General features: G+C 56.0%; 1 protein-coding gene across 1 annotated transcript; it reads right to left on the reverse strand.

Moving 5' to 3' along the window:
- Positions 1-715: 715 nt before the first annotated feature.
- TMEM119 (transmembrane protein 119) lies at positions 716-7,147 on the reverse strand. Its single transcript, XM_082417590.1, has 2 exons — positions 7,048-7,147; positions 716-2,869 (listed from the first exon to the last, which is right to left on the reverse strand). Exon 2 carries the CDS (start codon positions 2,855-2,857, stop codon positions 2,009-2,011), a length of 849 nt encoding a protein of 282 aa, XP_082273716.1. The 5' UTR covers positions 2,858-2,869; positions 7,048-7,147; the 3' UTR covers positions 716-2,008.
- Positions 7,148-19,052: the final 11,905 nt, after the last annotated feature.

Here is a 19,052-nt window from a genome sequence, read left to right on the forward strand (position 1 = left end):
CTGGGCTGAGAGAGGGAGGGCCCTTCCCTACTGAGCAAGACAGTGGCCATTGTGTGTTATGAAACCCAAACCCCGGCCCCCTCCGGATGGATGTGGGGTCGGAGGAGGAGAGGGGCTGCAGGAGGATGGCCTCCCTGCCCCCATCACCCCAGGGATCCAGCACGTGCTCGCAGCCCAGCCGCATCTGGATTCCAGCTGGCAGCTCCAGCACGGAGGGGGAGCAGTGGCCGCAGGGATGGCCATCAAAGGCAAGGAGGAGGCTGGTGGGCGAGGAGACACAGGCCAGGGCTGCCTCCAGCCTCACGCACCACTGGCCAAGGGTGCAGCGAGTGTGGCATTGTCCCTAAGACCCGGGCCAGTCCTTAGCCACTCTGCAGGGTCAGGGGAAACTGAAACCTCAGCCCCAAGCCCCTCCACTGCCCCGTGGGGGAAACGGAGAGGTGGTGGTTCTCCTGCAGACACAGTAAGTAGCAGAGGCATGTGTGGAACCTGCCTCTGTGGCCACAAGCCCAGGGCTGATGGGGCACAAGCTCCGGCCCCTGTTCCCATAGGGCATCCATCCCTCCCTCCGTTTCCCACACCAATCTGCCCATTCAGCCCCTGGCCCCAGAAAGTTGCCCCACCCCCATGGAACAGCCCAGGGGAAATGCTCCCCACCTCCCAGCAGATTCATTCCTCCCCCGCTACCGCCCCAAGAAAACCAGTGACGCTCAGGCCAGAATAAAGGTTTATTGTGCTAGTTTGTTATATCCCAGCACCTGGAGAGTTGTGCAGAGGTTGGGGGGAGGGCGGACGGAGGGATGGGGAAGAGGAACCCCCCCCAGAGCCTCCCCAAATCAGGACGGAGCTCAGGCTCCCTTGTCGAAGACTAAAGAATGCTATGGGCACAGGCTGCCAGATGTGTGTGTGTGTGTGTGTGTGTGTGTGTGTGTGTGTGTGTGTGTGTGTGTGTGTGTGTGTGTGTGTGAAGGGCAGGGGGTCAGGGCCCCCCTGCTCCAGCCTGTTGGAAACCCTCCCTGATCCCCTCAGATTCCCCCAGAGTGGGGTCCCCTCACACACAGCCCTGCCCCCCACCACTTCTAGGTTGCCTTGGGGCCCTGGCAAGAAAGTTCAATTCATTTGCCCCATGCCCGCAGTAGCAGGATGAGAGGCAGCCCCTGAGAAGCTGAGCCTCCACCTCCACAGCCTTCACCCCGGACCAACCAGGAACTGGGGAGGGGGCGCCCTGGAGAACATCTGGAGCTGTTAACTTCCAGAGTGTTCTCTTCAGGATTTTACTCTGTAGCTGTAAAACAAAAACAAAAGTACTCCGCGGCCAAAAGCTTTTTGGGAAAGGCTAAGCGAAATCAGATTCCATGGGCACCTTTACTGTGGGACTTGTCAGAGCCTTGGGGGGCTCCAAGAGGGGTACGCAGAGCAGAGAAGCAATGTTTCCTCAATTCATTCACTGGACCTCAAAATCTTTCTTCCAGGGAACCCAGTTTGGGAAATGCTCACTTAGGAACCTGTCGTGATCGGTGCAGGACCCCTCACGGAAGCTTCCTGACTGATCTTCTGCGGTACCTCTACCTGCTTCAACCCCAGGCCCCTCTGCATCTCCCATCTGTTCAAACTCTTCCAAAACTCCTAGTTATTCTGTTTCTCTTTCCTACCTCAATGGAAAGCAGCGATGTTTGCATTGTCACAAGGGACCTGAGACATATGTTTCCCAGCGGACGTGCCTGTGATGGGGACACATCCTCAGCTCCATCTCCCCAGAGGAGCTGTACTTTGGGATGTAGCCCTTGGGGCTGCAGGGACAAATGTTCTCGAAGTCGATGAGATTCCTGAGGGTGGAACAGAGACCAGCATCTCTGCCTGCTGTAGTAGGATCAGACATGCCGGGATTTGCAGTGGGGAGTGGCCGAGTAGGGGGTGTCAGAGCACGGTCAGGGCCGAGGACCTTTCTGTGCCCAAAGAGGTGACCACCAGGGGTCCGACAATCAGGGCCGGCAGCCCTAGAGGCCTGTTAGATGCTGGGGGGGACACTGCCGCAAGCACAGGGGTTTTCGAGGGAACCAGCTGGGCCCCCAGCTTCGAGGGCTAATGAGGGAGCTGCTTCTGGCTCCCCTTGACCTTCAGCGGCTGCCAGAGCCCCATCCGCCTGCGCTGAGCAGGGCTCCTCTGGCGGCACCTCTGGTTTCTCTGCCGGGACCCCATGTCCCTGGGCTTCCTGGTCTGCCTCCTGGCTGCCTTCCTCCTCTTCCTCCAACTTGCCCTCCATCATCCTGGCTCCGTCTCCCATGCCCGGGGCGGCCCTGGCGGGAGACTTGAGGTTCTGGGTGGCGGCAAGGATGTCAGCCTGGAGCTGCTGAGAGGAATCCAGGGCCTCCTCGGGCCGGCCGTCAGGGGCCCGGTCGGGGACCTCGCTGAAGGCCCGGGGGCCCCCGGCCCGGTCACTCTGGTCCACGTACTTCTTCTTAGGGAAAGATGATGGGTAGTAGGCAGAGGCCTTGTGCTTCTGGCGGGTGATAAGAGCGGCACAGATGATGAACATCAGCAGGAACACCAGCGAGCCCACCACGGCGATAAGCATCACGTACTGGCGGAAGAAATCCACGATGCCGTCCAGGAAGTTGGTGGGGGGCTTGGGGCCCGCCAGGGGCGTGAGCTGGGGCCCCACCGACGTGAGGCTGAGGGCTGGGGTCCGGGGCGGCGGGAGGCTCGGGGAGGAGGCCGACGCGCCCTCGGCCTCCCCGCTGCCCCCTGTGTCCTCCAGGAAGGTGGCCTGCAGGGACACGGAGTAGGACGCCACGGGCAGGACCCGCAGGAGCAGCAGGAGAGACACAGTGAGGCTGGGGGCTGCCGCAGAAACCATGTTGCCTGGAACCTGTGGGGAAGCGAGGCAGGAGAGACGTCAGGCTGGGACCCCAGGCTCAGGGGACCCTGAAGAGGTGCGGCCGACACAGAACCTATTCCAGCAAGTCGCTTCCCTTCCCCGGGCCTGAGCCTCCCCACCATACAATGGACCCCATCCCGGGGTTTACACTGGTCCCCCCGACTTCACTCTGAGCTTCCGGAGGGCAAGGGCTAAATCTTATTTATCTCGGCACCCTCAGGGTTTTGCATCATACCTGGTATACAGCAAGTGCTCAATAAACACATCTTGATGGAGTTGGCTGAATGAATAAGAACTTACCCTTTCATTGCTTGCCATGTGCCAGGCACTATTTTACATTTCTTACATGGAATTTCTCATTGAATCCTGAGAACTGCCCAATAGGGCAGGTACTACATTCTCCCCATTTTCCAGGTGAGGAAACTGAGGCTCAGAGGGATTAAGTGACTTGCTAAGGAAGAGCTGGGGTTTGGATGCAGGCACGGAGGGAGAGAGGATGGTAGGGCTCAGTGAGTAACTGAGAGAGCTGACCCCCTCCTCTGGGAAGCCATCCTCGCTGCTCCCAGCTCCTCTGCGGTCCCGTCTCTGGAAGATTCATAGGTTTTGAAGCATCCAGATTCTGAGCTCAGCAGAGGCCTGTGTGAGCATGTGCCCCATGGCTAACCCCCACCTCAAGGCTCAAAGCAGGGCCTGGAGGCCCAGAGGGAACCCTCGTGCCTGGAACAAAGCTGGAGCCTAAGTCCTATGGCCGCCACCAAATGGGATCCAGATGAACCCCGCACCTCCCTCCCCCCGCTGGAAGGTTGCTCCCGACGTGAACCCCCCAGACCCTCCCCGGCCCAGACAGCCTGGCTGACTAATAAATTCCTTATGGCCCAGCTTTACGGAGGAGTCCGGCTTCTAAAGCAGTACATCTCCCAGCCAGTGTGAGTCAGCCTGGCCTCTCAGACAAACCCAGGAACCCCTTCCTGCGCCCCCCAGGCTACCCCTTGAGAGCCTCTGCCCGACCCAGAAGAGGGCCCAGGACTCTGATTGGGGCTACAAGTGCCAAGATGGAAAAGCCTCACGATCCCCTGACTGAGGTGCCCTCTCCAGGGGATGGAAATGGGGAGACAGAGGCCCAGAGAAGGCAAGGGGCAGGCCCCAGGCCACACAGTGAGTTCCTGGGCTGGAGCAGGAAGTCAGGTGCCCAACATCTTGACGGCAGGTCCCCTTGAGTGCCCAGGCCTCAGGCCCAGCTCCGTAAAGTGGGTGATAGTACCAACTCACGCTGACTTGGGGATTCAGAAGATGTTGTAGGAATGACACGGGGCCACTGAGTGGCTTGTTCCAAGTGACCTGGGGCCTCCTGATGTGACACGAATTTGGACAAAGTGGCTCAGATGGCAAAACACAAAAGATAATTCCCAGGACATCAAATGAGGCAACACTCACCCAGGGGTTCATTTTAAATGAGTTGGTCACCGTGTACTTTTATCACGGGTTACTCATCTGAGCCCCTTTTGTGGGTGCAATTCCAAAGAAGCCCTGGGCACTAACATTGTCTCCATTTTTCAGATGGGGAAACAGAGGTTCAGAGACAGACAGGCACCTGCCCAAGGACACACAGATGCTAAGTGTCAGAGCTGGGATTTGAACCTTCTTCTTTGTGACTCTGAGAATTCACACACACACCCAGCACACTCTCTCTCGTGTGCCTAAGGCTGGCCCAGGAATGGGCTCCATCACTGGTTGACATCACTTGTCAGCTGGAACCAGGATCTGAGATGTTCCACAAAGTTTAGGAGCCTTCCTGGGCCCTCCACTCTCTGACACTTGTTAGCAAATGTTCCTACAAACAGCTTTGATCTTGGGGGGTTTTGTCTCTTGCCAGTCACCTCCCTGCCTTCCGCCTTGTGTCAAGCCCGGGAGAGACCTTTCATGGCGGCAGCTGAAACTTCTCACCATAGACGGCAACTCTGACCAGTGGGGCCTGAAGACCAGGGGCCTTTCCTGGGGGGACGGCTGTGAAGTTTCTGTACTGAAGCTCCGCAAGCAGCAGAGTGATAAGGCCGGTTAGGCCAGGATTAGAATCCTAGCTCCATCTGGGTCTAGCTTGGCTGCCCGGCCCCTCTGGGCCTCACTTTCCCCATTTGTAAACTGGGGGCAGGGTGAGGAGGTGAGCACAGGGCCTGCCCCACTGAGCTGTTAGGACCGGATGAGATCACGTTCAGAAAGTGCCTGGTGCAGAGCAGCTGCTCCCCGAGGGAAGGTGAAATTCAGAAGCAGCCAAATTTCTACCCCAGCAGAGATGCAGGACCAGCCAACATTTTCCCACCCCAAGTCACAAATGATGATTATCCTCACCTGATGTGTAAATTTGCTCATTGTCTCCCGCCATTCTCCAGGAAAGAGCAACTTTTTTACCTCGTTGAGTGAAATCTTGTTGAGTGGCCAGTGAGGAATCCAGGACCAGACACGTGCGCACACACACACACGCACACGCACACACACACACGCTCACACACGAATGTGCGGCAGTGAGTCGGACAGAGAGAAGTCCTCCTTTCCCCTGGATCCTTGGGGGCAGGGGCAGAGGATAAGGAAAGAGGCCACACAAACTACCTCTGGATCTTAAAGGCTGAGACCCCGACTCTCAGAGTCCCTCACGCCCACCACAACCCTCCCCTCAGGGCTCCGGGGGAAAGGTGCAGGCAAAGTGCGGGGAGCCGGCCAGGCCTCACAGGAGATGGCTGTGTGACCCTGCCTGACGAGCCCCATGACCCTTCTGGGCCTCAGTCTTCTATCTGTAGAATGGGTACCCTGGCCTGGGCTGCTCTGAAATGATCGTTCTGCCCGTCAGCTGCCCCCACCTCCTCCCTGCGTCCTCATTTTTTCCAGGATGTGGAAACTCACAGGCCGTTAAGAGGTGGGGTCAGGCCATCCCCTCTTGTTTAACCCAAGAGGAAACCCAGGCCCAACACTGGGAAAGGCCTGTCCAGGGTTGCACAGCCAGTCAGGGCAGAGCCTGACTGGAGAGGCGGCTCCGAATACCTGGGAGGAGGTCATTTCCCAGCTGTGTGTCTTGAGGCCAGGCAGATCACCTCTCTGAGCCTCGGTTTCCACATCTGTACAACGGGGATAAGGCCACCTTCCTGGACTATTGTTAGGACAAGAAATAGCAGTGGCTGGCACAGTGTAGATGGCAATTAGTGGCACCACGTGACTATCCAGGACTCCTGGCTGGGAGCAGGGACTCTCTTCAGAGCCCAGCTCACTCAGAGTTTATTGTTTTCAAATGTGATATCCCCACTTGAGGTCAGGAATAGGCAGATGAGGCAAATCCATCCCTAAGGCCAAGTTCCCCAGAACCTGAGACTGATGGGCCAGAGTGGCTGCCCCACCCCCATTCAGAGACTGGTGGCCAGCGGGGGAGGGGTGGCCCACAAAAACCTGGCTTCAATTAGTGGCCTTGTGGAGAGGGGTTCTGGCTGAAGCTCTGCACCCCTGCTCCAGGGCAGCCGAGGACAGGGACCTGGGCCCCTTGGATGGGAGACCTGGGGAGGGACGGGGGTCCTGAAGGCTCAAAATCCACACACACACACGCACACACACGCACACACACACACGCACACACACACACACGCAGAGCAGCAGCAGCACGGGCACACAATACACAGACACAACACAGGCACAAAGACACAGACGCATAACATCTCGACACCCCAGATTGCCCACCAGCACAGATACACAGAGAACACACGTGGACACACAACGGGCTGGTTCTCTGACAACGTGTGCACATGTGCACCCCCTGACCGCCCCCCGTGTATCCCCACAGACGGGACCACCCCCATCCATAGCGCCCGCCCGCAGACCCTGGGAGCACCTACCCCGGTGCCCACTCTCCAAGAACAACACACCCCCTGCAGCAAGACCCCAACTGCCCACACACAACTGCACACAACCCACACTCCGGCCAACCCAGCACGGCACTCGGGCGGCGTCCAGGGTGCACACACATCCCGCCACCCGCCCCCTTAGCGCAGATCACGCACAAGTAGGCAGCATGCAACACAGCCCCAAAGCTCACACATACTTAGAGAAGCCCCCCAAAGCACTCACACTGGCCCCCTAAACTCCAAGACACACCAGGCTCCCTGGAGAGAGGAGGGGCCCCCAGGACTCACCAGTGCCTCCTGACACAGGGTGTCCCGCCAGCTGGAGCAGAGCAAGTCCGTGGCAGTGCCCTGTGGCCGCGGCTCTGGCTGCCGCCCGCCCGCCCCTTCCCTCCCGCCTCCTCCCGCCTCCCTCCCTCCCCTCGGCGGGGCCAGCTTGATTTCATTAAGTGGGTTTGGGGTGGGGACAGGGGCAGGGGCGGGGCCAAGCTCGGCCACACACAGTCCCCCCCTTGCTCACGCCCGTGGGCGTCCCCTCCACGCCCCGGGGACACCAGATGGGGCACTTCCTCCCTGACCACCGGTCCCCAGGGCAGTCTGAGGACGACAGACACACAGACAGGGCCGTGCTGTGGAGCGCCCACGCCCACGGCCCAGAGAGCTGGGATCCTGCCTCCCCTTCTGAAGGGGATGAGGTCAGGGAGGTTCCGAGGTCCCTGAAAATGAGGAGGAAAATTCCCCACACTTGGTTCCAGCTGTGACTCAGGTTTTCCGAGGCTCAGAGTGCAGAGTGGGAGCTGGGCTGCGTTTAAGGGATGCGTGGAGGGTCAGGCCTGAGGCAGGGAGCGAGTCCTGGCACCCACTGTCTGGCCCTGGTCAGGCCCTTTCCTTCGGCAGGCCTGTTTCCCCATTCGCAGGGGTGGGTGGGAAGCCCTCTGGGTTCCCTATGGCTCTAACATTGTGAGATCTGTGGCCTTGTGATACCCCAATGGAATGGCCAGAGCAGGAGTCGTGGCCCCATTTCCCAGACGGGGAAAGTGAGGCAGGGTGAATTCAAGAGGCTCACCCAGGGTACCGGGCCCTCTGGCAGACCTGAGGAATCCAGTGGGACAGTAGTCCTTTGCATTCATTCATTCCTGCACCATTCATTCATTCATCCATCAAATGCTTAATGAACACCTGTAGAGCACCAGGCCCTGTGCTGAGCAGATTTCAGAGGTAATCAGACACAGCCCAGCCCTCCAGAAGCTCGCAGACTTCCAAGGAGAAGCACACGTATGTAAATTATTTTTTTACAAAACAGAAATGGGTCTGTGGCAGGAGAGAGGCCAAGGGCTCGGGGAAGCCCAGGACGGAGAGAGATCCCCTGAGAGAAAGAGGCAAGGAAGTCGCCCTAGAGGATGTGGCTGTGAATAAGCAGAGTCCCAGCAAGAGGAGACCCAGGAAGGGCATCCCAGGAGGAGGGACCAGTGTGCATAAAGGCAGGTGGCTGGGAACGCCACGCACGGACAAGGGGCTGTAATTAAACTGGGCTAGAGCATGAAGTGGACGAAAGGGAGGAGCTGATGATTAGGGTGGGAGAAGTCACCAGGGCAGGGCTAAAGTCTCAGAATGGCATTCATCCACGAGGCAGTAGGGAGCCAGTGAAGGTTTGGAGCAGGGGGAGTGCGTGAACGAACAGATCATGACCACCCTTTAGGAACCAGGGCCCTAGGTTGTAACTATTCCCTTCTGTGGTCCCAGCAGCCACGACCCACCTGCTCAAAGAAGGGGCAGCTGTTTGGAAAATAAAACCAGAAAATTTCCCATCTTCTCTGAGATCACCCCAAACCTTGCATCCTAAGGGAATGGGGAACCGTCCACCGATGGACACACACACTCATGTGCTCACATGCCCCCTGGGGCAAGTGGCCGCCCACAGACATGTTGTAACAGCTGAGCCCTCCTGAAGATGGCCAGGGGGTGTCCCAGCCCCATCTTAGACCAGATGGCAGGTGAGCAGGAGCGGCCAGACCTGCCCCAGGGCCCACCGCCTGAGGAGGAGCCCCTGCCCCAATAGTCTGCGGGCTGAGGGGAATCGGATCCCAAGAGATCAAGGGGCAGAGGTACAACCAACCTGAAGAGGGCCTGCTTCCAGCACGGGTGGCCCAGAGGCCCCAGACTAAGTTGCGGTCCCATTCTGTGTTCCTCCTTTGGGGCCAGAGCAGTCCCAGACCGGAGACAGAGAGCCCCAGGTTCTAGGTCTGCCTTCACCAGGTCCTGCCCCATGGGGAGCCTCTTTCATCATCTGTAAAATGAGGATAGAGAATTTCTTCTGTTCACAAGGCTGCTGGGAAAATCAGGAGTCAGAGGGTGTAAACGTGCTGGACAATACAAAAGCACTGGCCAGGTGCCAAGTGTATAAGTTTCCTACAGCTGCTATAACAAATTATGACAAATTTGGTGACTTAAAACCACACACCATTATTATCTTAGCATTCTGGCAGCTGGAAGTCAGAAATGGGTCTCACTGGGTGAAAATCAAGGTGTCGGCCGGGCTCTGTTTTTCCCAGAGTCTTCACAGGGAGAATCTGAGTCTTTGCCTTTTCAAGCTTCTAGAAGCTGCCTGCATTCATCAGCTCACAGTCCTCTTCCCCCATCTTCAGAGTCAGCTGCAGGGTCTGAGTTCTCACGCTGCCACCTCTCTGGTTCTCTCTTCCAATCCCTCTTCCACTTTTAAGGACCCTTGTGATGCTACTGGACCCACCCAGATAATCCGGGATCAGTTCCCTAAGAGCCTTAACTTAATCACACCTGCAAATCCGTTTTGCCAGGTAAGGTGACATACTCATATTACAGTTTCGAGGGATTGGGATGTGGACATCTTTGGTGGGGGGGTGCGCGGGAGGGCATTATTCTGTCTCTCACACCACGGTTGCCTATGATTACTTGTTCCCTGCAGAGCTGGCTGGAATCCTCCACCCTCCAAAGCACTGGGTTTTCCTCCCCCCATAGAGCCTATCATTGTGCCTCAAACCCAGCGGGTTCCAGAAGACCTTGGGGGGAGAGAGGTGAATGAGTAAGCAAAGCCCATTCAACAGATGTGGAAACTGAGGTTCATGGCGGCATGACCTACCTGGGATCCAACAGCATGTTGGGGATCAGAGCCCTTGCTTCTTCACCAGCCCTTCTGTGTCTTAGCTGGAAGTGAAATTGCCAGGCTGGTGACCCCGTTAAAGTGCTTTCAGACCATGTTTCTCACACACACACACACACACACACACAAAGACACACTTAAGCCAAACATCTCAACTTTCTACCTGAGTACAGAAGAGCGAAATGTCGGTCACTGATGGCAGAAAGAAGGATCCCTGAGTTCCAACCCCCCCTCATGCATCAGCTGTGGGTGGCTGGGCAAACCTCTGCCCCTCTCTGGGCTGCAGCTAAATGTGGGGTCAGTCTAGATGCCCACCACAAGCCTGCCAGCGGTAAGATTCCAATGCTGTAACCTTCTAAATTTTATTCATTCTACAAACATTTCTTGAGCATTGATTTTACACCCAGCCCAGTGTCAGGCCCTGGAAAACAGTGATGAGCAAACACAGGCACCAAGAGAGGAGACCTGCAATAAGCAAGTAAACAAAAAATGAATATCTGACTGCAAACTGAGCTAAGAGTTGGGATGGGGCATTTCTGGGGCTATGGGAGGCCAGTCTGGGGGGACTAGTCTGGTCCTGGAGCTCCTGGGGACCTCCATGAGGAGGTGAAAGTAGAGTTACTCGTGAAGATGAGGAGGTATTTAGGAAGGCAAGGGTGTGACAGGATTCCAGTAGTGAGAATGGCACATGCAAAGGCCCTGAGGTAGACGGGAACCCAGCACCTTCAGAGCAGCTCCTGAAGATTATTGAATAGATGAACTAGGTGTATGGGGTCCAGAAACTTTGCCTGTTTTGCATACCGCCATAACTCCAGCATCTAGGATAGTGCCTGGAACAGAGTAGATGCTCAATAAATGCTTGATGCCATGTTAATGACCATTCTGCCCTCCACTCTCACATTCCCAGGCTCCAGCCACTCCTCATCCGTCCTGAGGGAATCACGGTCCACATTCTCCAGCTCCAGGACCTGTTGCGGGGTCTGGCCCGGGTGACCCCCACAGCCCGCAGCACCATGGCTCCAAGGCAAGGGCAGGCCTGGGGCATGGAGGGGGCCGGGCCACTCGCTTGCGACCTGTATGTTCAGAGGCAGAGAGCAATGGGTCGTCTGCCCAGCCTTGAAACGATTCAGAGACCCCACCCTGTGCCCACCGTGCTCCCCCCAACCCCGCTGAACAGCCAGGGCCGAGGAGGAGGGAAAACCTCACCCGGACTTGAGTCTCTGCCAGAGTCCTCCCCGGGTTGAGCCTGGGGCGGGCCGCCTGGCCCACCGCAGCCCCCAGCTCCAGCCTCTTGTGGGCTCAGAGCCACTTCTAATTATACAGCCCCCAAAGCCACTGGGGCCTGCTCTCCGGGCAAAAATATCCCAAGCCTTTCATGTGGCTGAGAGGCCCAGGCTGCAGCTCCATCACAGCACAGGCCTGGCCTTCAGAGGGACACCCATGGAGCAGAGGCCTCCAGTCGGGGGCTCCAAGGAGGCAGAGTGTGTGTGAAACCTCCCCAGGCCTCAGTTTCCCCATCTGTAAACGAGACATGTTCTTTTATTCCCTAGCTCTTTCCCAAGTGTCTCCATGTGCCAGGAACTGTGCTGGGCCCAGAGAGAGCTGCGAATGAGACAGATGCTGATGCACCTCCGCTCGGGCTGTTCCCTCTGCCTGAAGTGCTGCCCTCCACGGGCCCCCGTGCCTGACCCACCTGCATATCTTGTAGCTCAGTCATCACCACCTCCACGAAGTCCTCCCTGAACCCCAGCCTCTGCGGAGGGAGATCAGCAGCTTTTTCTATGCTCCTGCACCCCCGGTTCCCTGCCTAGAGTACACTGGCCTGTAAAAACCTGTTTCCATGTGCCTCTAGACTGTCAGCTTCTCTGGTCCAGAACGAGGGCTTTTTCTGTCACTGTATCCCCAGCACCAGTGCCTGGAACACAGTAGGTGCTCAGTAAATGCCCCTCCACTGGCTGAATGACTCTAGTCCAACCCGACCATGTTATAGATGGGGAAACTGAGGCCCAGGGAGGGGATTCACTGACATAATTTTGCTCTGTCTCAGGGAGCTCCTATCAGGGGAGACAGTTGAGAAGCAAGTCAGCTGGCAATTCAGAAAGACAACCTAACACTGCAAAATGCTATCAAGGAGATAAAAAGGCCGAGGAGACAGGAAATAGCTTGGGAAGGGGCAGGGGCAGGTGTCCGGGCAGCTATTTTAGCAATTATGGTCAGCGCTGGCTTCCTGGAAGAGGTATCAGCACTGACATCTGAGGATAAGAGGAATCAAGCACTCAGGGAGCAGGAGGAACAGTTTCCCGGGCCAAGGAAACAAACAGCACATGCAAAGGCCCTGTGGTGGAAAAGGGCTTGGCACGAGGCCTCTTCCAGGGAATCCAGACGGGGTGTTGATCGGTTCTCACCAAGGAGTCATTCGAGCTTGGAAATTGAGAGACCTGCCTTCTTCGCTCCTGGCTCTGCCCCTCATGCACTGTGTGACCTGGGCCTCAGTTTCCCTTCCTGCACCAGGAAGGGTCAGTGGAGGCTCCTCCAACCTCTCTCGCTCTGTGATTCTAAGTGAATTTCCGACTTGTTTGCCCACCCGAGCGAACAACCTACCACCACGGGGGGAGAAAAATATCACAGCCACTTTGGAAAACAGTCTGGTGGGTTTTATCAAGTTAACCATGTGCTTGCCAGATGAGAGAAGAAGCAAGCTCTTCTTCTCTCGGTATTTCCCCAAGAGAAATGAAAACACACATTCACACGAAGACAAAAATGTCCATAGTCGTTTTATCCGTAATAGCAAAAAAACCTGGCAACTACCCAAATGTCCACCAACAGGAGAATGGATGAACAGACTGTGGTCCGTGCAGTGGACACTTTCCCCCAGTGGAAGGAAAAGATGGGAGGTGGACAATTTGGATGAATCTCATAGACACACCAAGCAAAAGAAATGGACCCAGTCGAACACAGAGTGGGTGATTCAATTTACAGGAAGTTCTAGAACAAAGGCAAAACTAAGCTATGGGGACAGAAGTCAGAAAAGCAGTTACCCTTGGGGGGTGTTCACTGGAAAGAGACACAAAGGAAACTTCTGGGGCTGCAGAGGTACAATGTCTGGGTGGCAGTTATGTGGGCACGTGCACACAGAAAAATCAAGCTGTGCACTTCAGATGGTCGTGCTTTACGTAGGTTATGACTCAAAGTTTTCTTTAAAAATTAAGAACACTGCATCTCTCTCTTTTTTGTTGGGCGGGGGTGGGGGGGACACCAGAGCCAGTAGGATCCTTGGCTTCCTGTGGCCATGGTGGCCTGGCCAGCTGCACGCTGCCTTGTAAACATTTACATTCCCCAGGGCCCTGTGCAAGGAGCAGCTCCGCGCACCCCACATGGGAGCCATCTCGGAGGGCAGGAATGTAAACACGCACCACCGGCTGCAGACCTGGCCTTGCTCTCCTGCTCTGCCAGCTGCCCACGGGGTGCCCTCGGGCGGGCACTGCCCAGGAGCCCCCGCTGCCCAGCCCCACCCTCCATCACGAGCAGGAATTGAGATGATTCTTCTGAACTGCCTTTGCAGCACCGTTGGAACTGGGTTGGGGGGGCTGCCTGTCTTTGAGCAGAGGGGCAAAGTGGGGAGGGCTTGGAGCTGGACTTCAGGGCCCCTAAGTCACTCAAACAGTACATCATCTCATGTGTCTCCTGCTCTCTGTCCCCTCACTTTACACTGAGATCGTCTGTCCCGTCTTCCCTCTCTCCCATCTTTCCTCTTCTCCCCTCCTTCTTTCTTCTTTCCTATCCTCCCCTTCTCTTTCTTCCTTCTCTCTCTCTCTCTCTCTCTCTCAGCAAATCCTTATTGAGCACATACTATGTGCCAGACACTTTCCAAGCACTGGGGCTACAGCAGAGAACAACACAGATGAAAATCCCTGTCCTCACAGAGCTTGCATTCTAGTGGGACTGGAAAATGATTAAAAAGATAACTTGGTAATTATATACAGTATGGAAGATGCTGGTAAGGGGTATGGGGGAAAATAAAGCAGGGAAAGGCTGATGTTCAAGCAAAGACCTGAAGGATGTGAGAGAGTGAGTCAGGGAGATGATCAGAGGAAGAGTGGTCCAGGCAGAGAGAAGAGCAAGTGCAAAGGTCCTGAGGTAGGGGGCGCCTGGCATTTTCAAGGCGTGGAAAAGAAGTGTCCGATGAAGCTGGAGCAGAGTGAGTGAGCGAAGAGAGAGTAGGAGGAAGTGAGGTCAGAGGGCACCAGGTCCAGATCGGGCCCCTGCATTTGCAGGGGCTTTGGCTCTATGAGTGAAGGCCAACCATGGTTCCCCATGTGTGTGAAAGCCTCTCCTCCCCAGGCATCAGTCCCCTCTCCTCTTTATCCCTGATGCCACACGCACACATGTACCCTTTCTCTTGAGGACCCTCACCAAGAGAGGGCTCTGGGTCCCACCTCTGGGGAGGGGAAGGGGCTCCACATAAAGCCCCTGCGAAGCCCATGCAGATCCCCAGCTCTCCCCTGGCCACTGGCTTCTGACTCAGCTGGGACCAGAAACTTGGCTCCCGGGGCTCCCTAATGAACCACCTCTCCTGGCAGCTGCCACGAGTCAGCCTTCTGCACCTGAGCCCAGGGACAGCCTGACAGAGAGGGTCTTCCACACCCCCCAGATCCATCCACCAGGAGGGACAGGGCCACATGGGGGTGACAGCAAGGAGGCAAAACACACCTAGAGTGAGCTGAGACCACCTGCCCTTCAGGGACCTCTGGGTTCTGCTGCTTCAGAGCTGGGTGACCTTGGGCTAAGTCATCCCACCACTCTGGGCCTCAGTTCCCTCATCTGTAAAATGGGGGCAATAGTAACACTCACTTCCTTGGGTTACTGTGAGAATGCAGTGAGCCTTGGTACCTGGCACTAAATACATACACTAATAATAACAACAGCAACACAGGTGGCACCTCGGACTGACAATCTTCCTCACAGCATTGGACAGCAGCGAATACAGAGGCCTGGCATACAGCAGGTGCTGCATAAGTTTCCTGGATGGAAAAGGGCAGAGCAGTTACCCGCCCCGGCCCTCACCCACCAGCAGGTCAGCCGGCGAGGAGGCCGCCATCCTTGGAGGGGTGAGCCCAGAGGCCCAGGCTGGCTCCCGCTCCCGCTGTCCTGCTGCCGGGGCCCCTGAGTGCGTGTCGCGGATTGATCTCTCCTGGGTAGGGTCCGACCTCCCCGGGGCACACGCAGGCGCTGGCCATGGGGGAAGGGCCCCCGACAGCTGGAAACATCTGGTTTGAATTGTCGGTTGGAAGCACCAACCAGGCAGCCAAGGAATTTGTGAGCTAATTTTAGGCCAAAAGACGGCAAGCTCAACAGGGCGGGTGTTGCTAGGCAAACCACAGGGGCTGGGGGGACAGGCCTGGGGGGGACATGGAGGCCCCACAGTTCCCCTCAGAGGGTCCACGCCTGCCCCATAGCCAGGGACTATCCCTCCAGGGTGTGCCCCAGCTGGGCCCCTGCAGTGTGCCAGCCATGTCAGAGCCGTATGAATAGCCAGGACTGTTCTCCCCATTTCTCAGGTGTGCAAGCTAAGGCTCCAAGAGGTTAGAGTTGCCCAACGTCCAGCAACTTGTAAACAGCAGAGCGGGGATTCGAGCCCAGCCTGCCTGACTCCGAGCCTCAAACCTAAGGCTCCCTTGATTTCTGCCTTTGGCGCTTAGATTTTTGCCAGTCACATGGCCTTGCTTCCATTCTCACACCCTCGCCAGCCTTCCTTGCTCATTTGTTCATTCAGTAAATGTTTCCTGAACCCCTACTGTGTGCCAGGCTCTGTGCAGTGAAAAGAAGAGAGTGAACGTGAGGGACAGAGGCCCCCGCCCTTGCACAGCAAAAGTCCATATATCAATAACGTCTCTCCAGATGGTCATCTGTACCTGGAAGGGGAAAATGGGGTTGTCCTCAAGAAAAACTGGGGGCAGGGCTGCAGAGAGCGCCCCTCTGAAGAGGTGACATTCAAGCTGAGACGTAAAGGATGAGAAGATGCCAGTCACACAGACATCAGGGAAGAGGATACCAGGCAGAGGAATAGCAAGTGCAAAGGTCCTGGGGCAGGAGCATGTGAGGAAGAAAGAACAAGAAGTCTCATGGGGCCGGAGCAGAGTGAGAATGAGAGGTGACAGTTTTCTTGCACTCATCCAGCCAACACGTTTGTCAATAGGTGATATGGGGGTCCAAGCAGGGCAGGAGTCGTGTTCCAGAAGCTTCAACTGGTGGAATTAGGTACCCCACTGTCCTACAGATTCATTTGTATCCAGTGATTTGCTGAGGGGCCACTGAAACTCTGGGGGAAATCCCTTGAAGCCTGTCCCTCTAGGGGGCCTGGAGGCCAGACACAAGGCAGAACAACAGGGTCTCCTGGAAGGGCTTCCCCAAGGGAGGGGGCAGCCCAGAAGTAGTGCTGAGACAGGAGAGGACCTTGATTCATCTGCCCATGCCCCACCCCCCAGCAGGGTTCATGTGCCCGGGAAAGAGACTAGTCTTTGCCCCTTTGGTTCTCCAGTCTCCTGCCCTAGGCCTGTTCCTCTCTCCTTCTTTCCTAGGAAAAGTAGTTCCAAGGCTGTCCCCCTGCCAGGCTCAGCGACAGCATCCTTATTTTGCCAGCCTCAGGCATGGGGCACTGGCTCTGCGGGCCCCCCAAGTGGCAAGAGCCTGGGCAGCTAGGGCTACAGCCTTTCAGCCACCAAAAGGATGCTCAACAACCAAGTTCATGGCCACACAGAGGCCCCTCTGGGTTTCCAAAAAGTTCTGAGAAGGGGAGCTCCGTGGGGCTCTCACTGTCGAGTGGGAAAAGCAAGGTTTCTCCACCTCAGCACCACTGACGTTCAGACAAGACACTTCTTTGCTGTGTGGGGCTGTCCTGTGCAATGCAGGATGTTCAGCAGGGTCCCTGACCACCTGCTAGATGCCAGCAATGTTCCCCCAAGTAGCGACAATCAAAAGTATCTCCAGACATTGCCAGATGTCCCCTGGGGTGGCAAAGTCGCCCCCAGGTGAGGACCACAAGCTCAGAGCCTTCCTGTGTGGGCATTAATAGCTAAAGAACGATGGCTTTACTCACTAGCTGGGGAGACCTGGGACCCCCAGACTTCCTAAACACTTACGGTTTTGTTCTGTCCACTGAAAAATATTAGGAAAACACAGAAAAGTCGAAAGAAGCAAATAAAATTCACCTATAATCCCGCACTCGATGGCTAATCTCTCAATAATTTGGTGTACTTCCTTCCAGTCTTTTTTCTGCATTTTATAATCCTAATAGCTATGGCTTATGGAGCACTTACCCCATCCCAGGCATCGGGTAAGGCTTGGCTGAGTGGCAGGTGGGGGTGGGATATGGAGGGAGGGTCTGGGGATCCTTTGCCCAGATCAGCTGCCAGATGAACCACCCACAGGGCTGGCAGCACCCCCTCCAAAGGGATAAGGGACTGGAGTAAATTTAGCATGCCACCTCCTGACCCCCATATCCTGTCTACCCTCCTTCCTTCCCTGCACCAGAGCTGAAGTCAGCAGAGTCTGGTTTCTTAGCAGTGCAACCTGCTAGAGCCAATGGTCCAGCTTTCTGAACCTCAGCTTCCCTAGCAGTAAAGTGGGATAATAATTGTCCCAACATCACAGGTTGTTGTGAGGCCTGAATACGATCAGGCTGATAAAGCATTTGGCGTGGGGCTGGGCATGGACTGAGTACCCAGTAAATTCCAGCTCCTTGTCCCAGCCATCTCTCTCTGTCCTGGGTTCCAGCTCTGCTGTGTCCTTGCTCTCTGCAAGCTGGGTTCGGCTTTATCACTCTCCCAAGTCCCAATGCCTTCCCTCAGCTACCAGGAGCCACAAAGGGTGACTGACAGGGGACTTCCAGATGTCAGGACAGGTCAGCAGGGGTGGGAGTTTGGGGCATGGGATTCCCCCAGAACCCCGCTGTGATCTCAAGGATAGCGTAACTTAGTGGTAAGAACGTAGCTTTCTAATTCAGGCCTGGGTTCCAATTTCAGATCCTCATGTAAGACCTGGGACAGGTGACTTCACCTCTCTGAGCCTCAGTTTCCTCTTCTGTAAAATGGGGGAGAATCCTAGTTCCTCCTTCCTAGGCTGTTTGAGGGGATCCATGGAGATGTGGCAGATTTTCATGCTCAGTGGACGGATGGGGAGATTCAGGGGGTGATGTTCAAGGGCAAGGGGAGGTCTGGACAAGGGAAAGGACACACTGAGATGCAGGAGCCAGCCTATACCAGTTTCTGAGAGCCAGCTGTCAAATTTTCAGAATTTTGTGAGTCAGTTGTTTCACAGTTAAATTACATTATATTAAAAACCAAGGTCCTCAATACTCAAAACTCATCACTTCCTCATGATTTTACTACATCCTACTATTACCTACCCTGTTGGCATTATTTACCTTTTTGTATCATCTACCATATAAATGGTTGGTTTCTCAAAATCAGCCATGGGAGCATTTACAGCAAGGAAATTGGCAAGCACTGCAAATCATACCTTGGGCACCAATCCACCCAAGGAGCCAGTTGTTAAATATATACCAGCACCCTACTGGGTTTGGAGCTGGGTCCTGTTTGAACCATCCCTCCTTCATCCTCAGAGACTGGACCAAGGGAGCTCCAGGCTGCCATTGGCTCCAAGAGCTGGTGGCGGGCGCCCCCTGGTGGCTGCTTCAAGCACCCACCATCCCTGCTGCTGACAAATCCTGCACCTTGAAGAGAGGGCGGCAGAGGGGTGGTCCTCTTCCAGTAGAGATGGAGAACCAACGTCCTGGAGCAGAGGCGCTCAGGGAGCCCTCAGGGGAACGCGGAGACCTGCTCCCTGCCCAGACGGACGGGGAAGCAAGACCCCAGAGGGACTGCCCAAATGTGCCCCCAAGTCCTTCAGCCTCTGGGTCCCCACCGCCGTGATGTGGAGCTCCCCCCCGACTTTTCTGATCACTGCCAAAGGCGAAGTGAACTCCTGTTGTTCCCTTAGGAACCGGCCTTCTGCAGGGTCAGCTGTTCCCGCCCACGGTAGATAACCCTCTCCACCAGCGCCCCTGCCAAAGCACCTTGAACACAACTTCCTGTGTATCACACTTGTTCTAGAGGTTCAGGGGTGGGGTGGGGGAGGGTAGAAGCAGACAATTCTCCGCTCC

Source organism: Balaenoptera physalus (genome assembly GCF_965194825.1).
Source record: "Balaenoptera physalus genome assembly, chromosome: 12".
NCBI lineage: Eukaryota > Metazoa > Chordata > Mammalia > Artiodactyla > Balaenopteridae > Balaenoptera > Balaenoptera physalus.

What these genes read in the sequence shown, in the direction of transcription:
- TMEM119 (XM_082417590.1), bottom strand. Translation starts at nt 2,857, where the DNA reads ATGGTTTCTGCGGCAGCCCCCAGCCTCACTGTGTCTCTCCTGCTGCTC.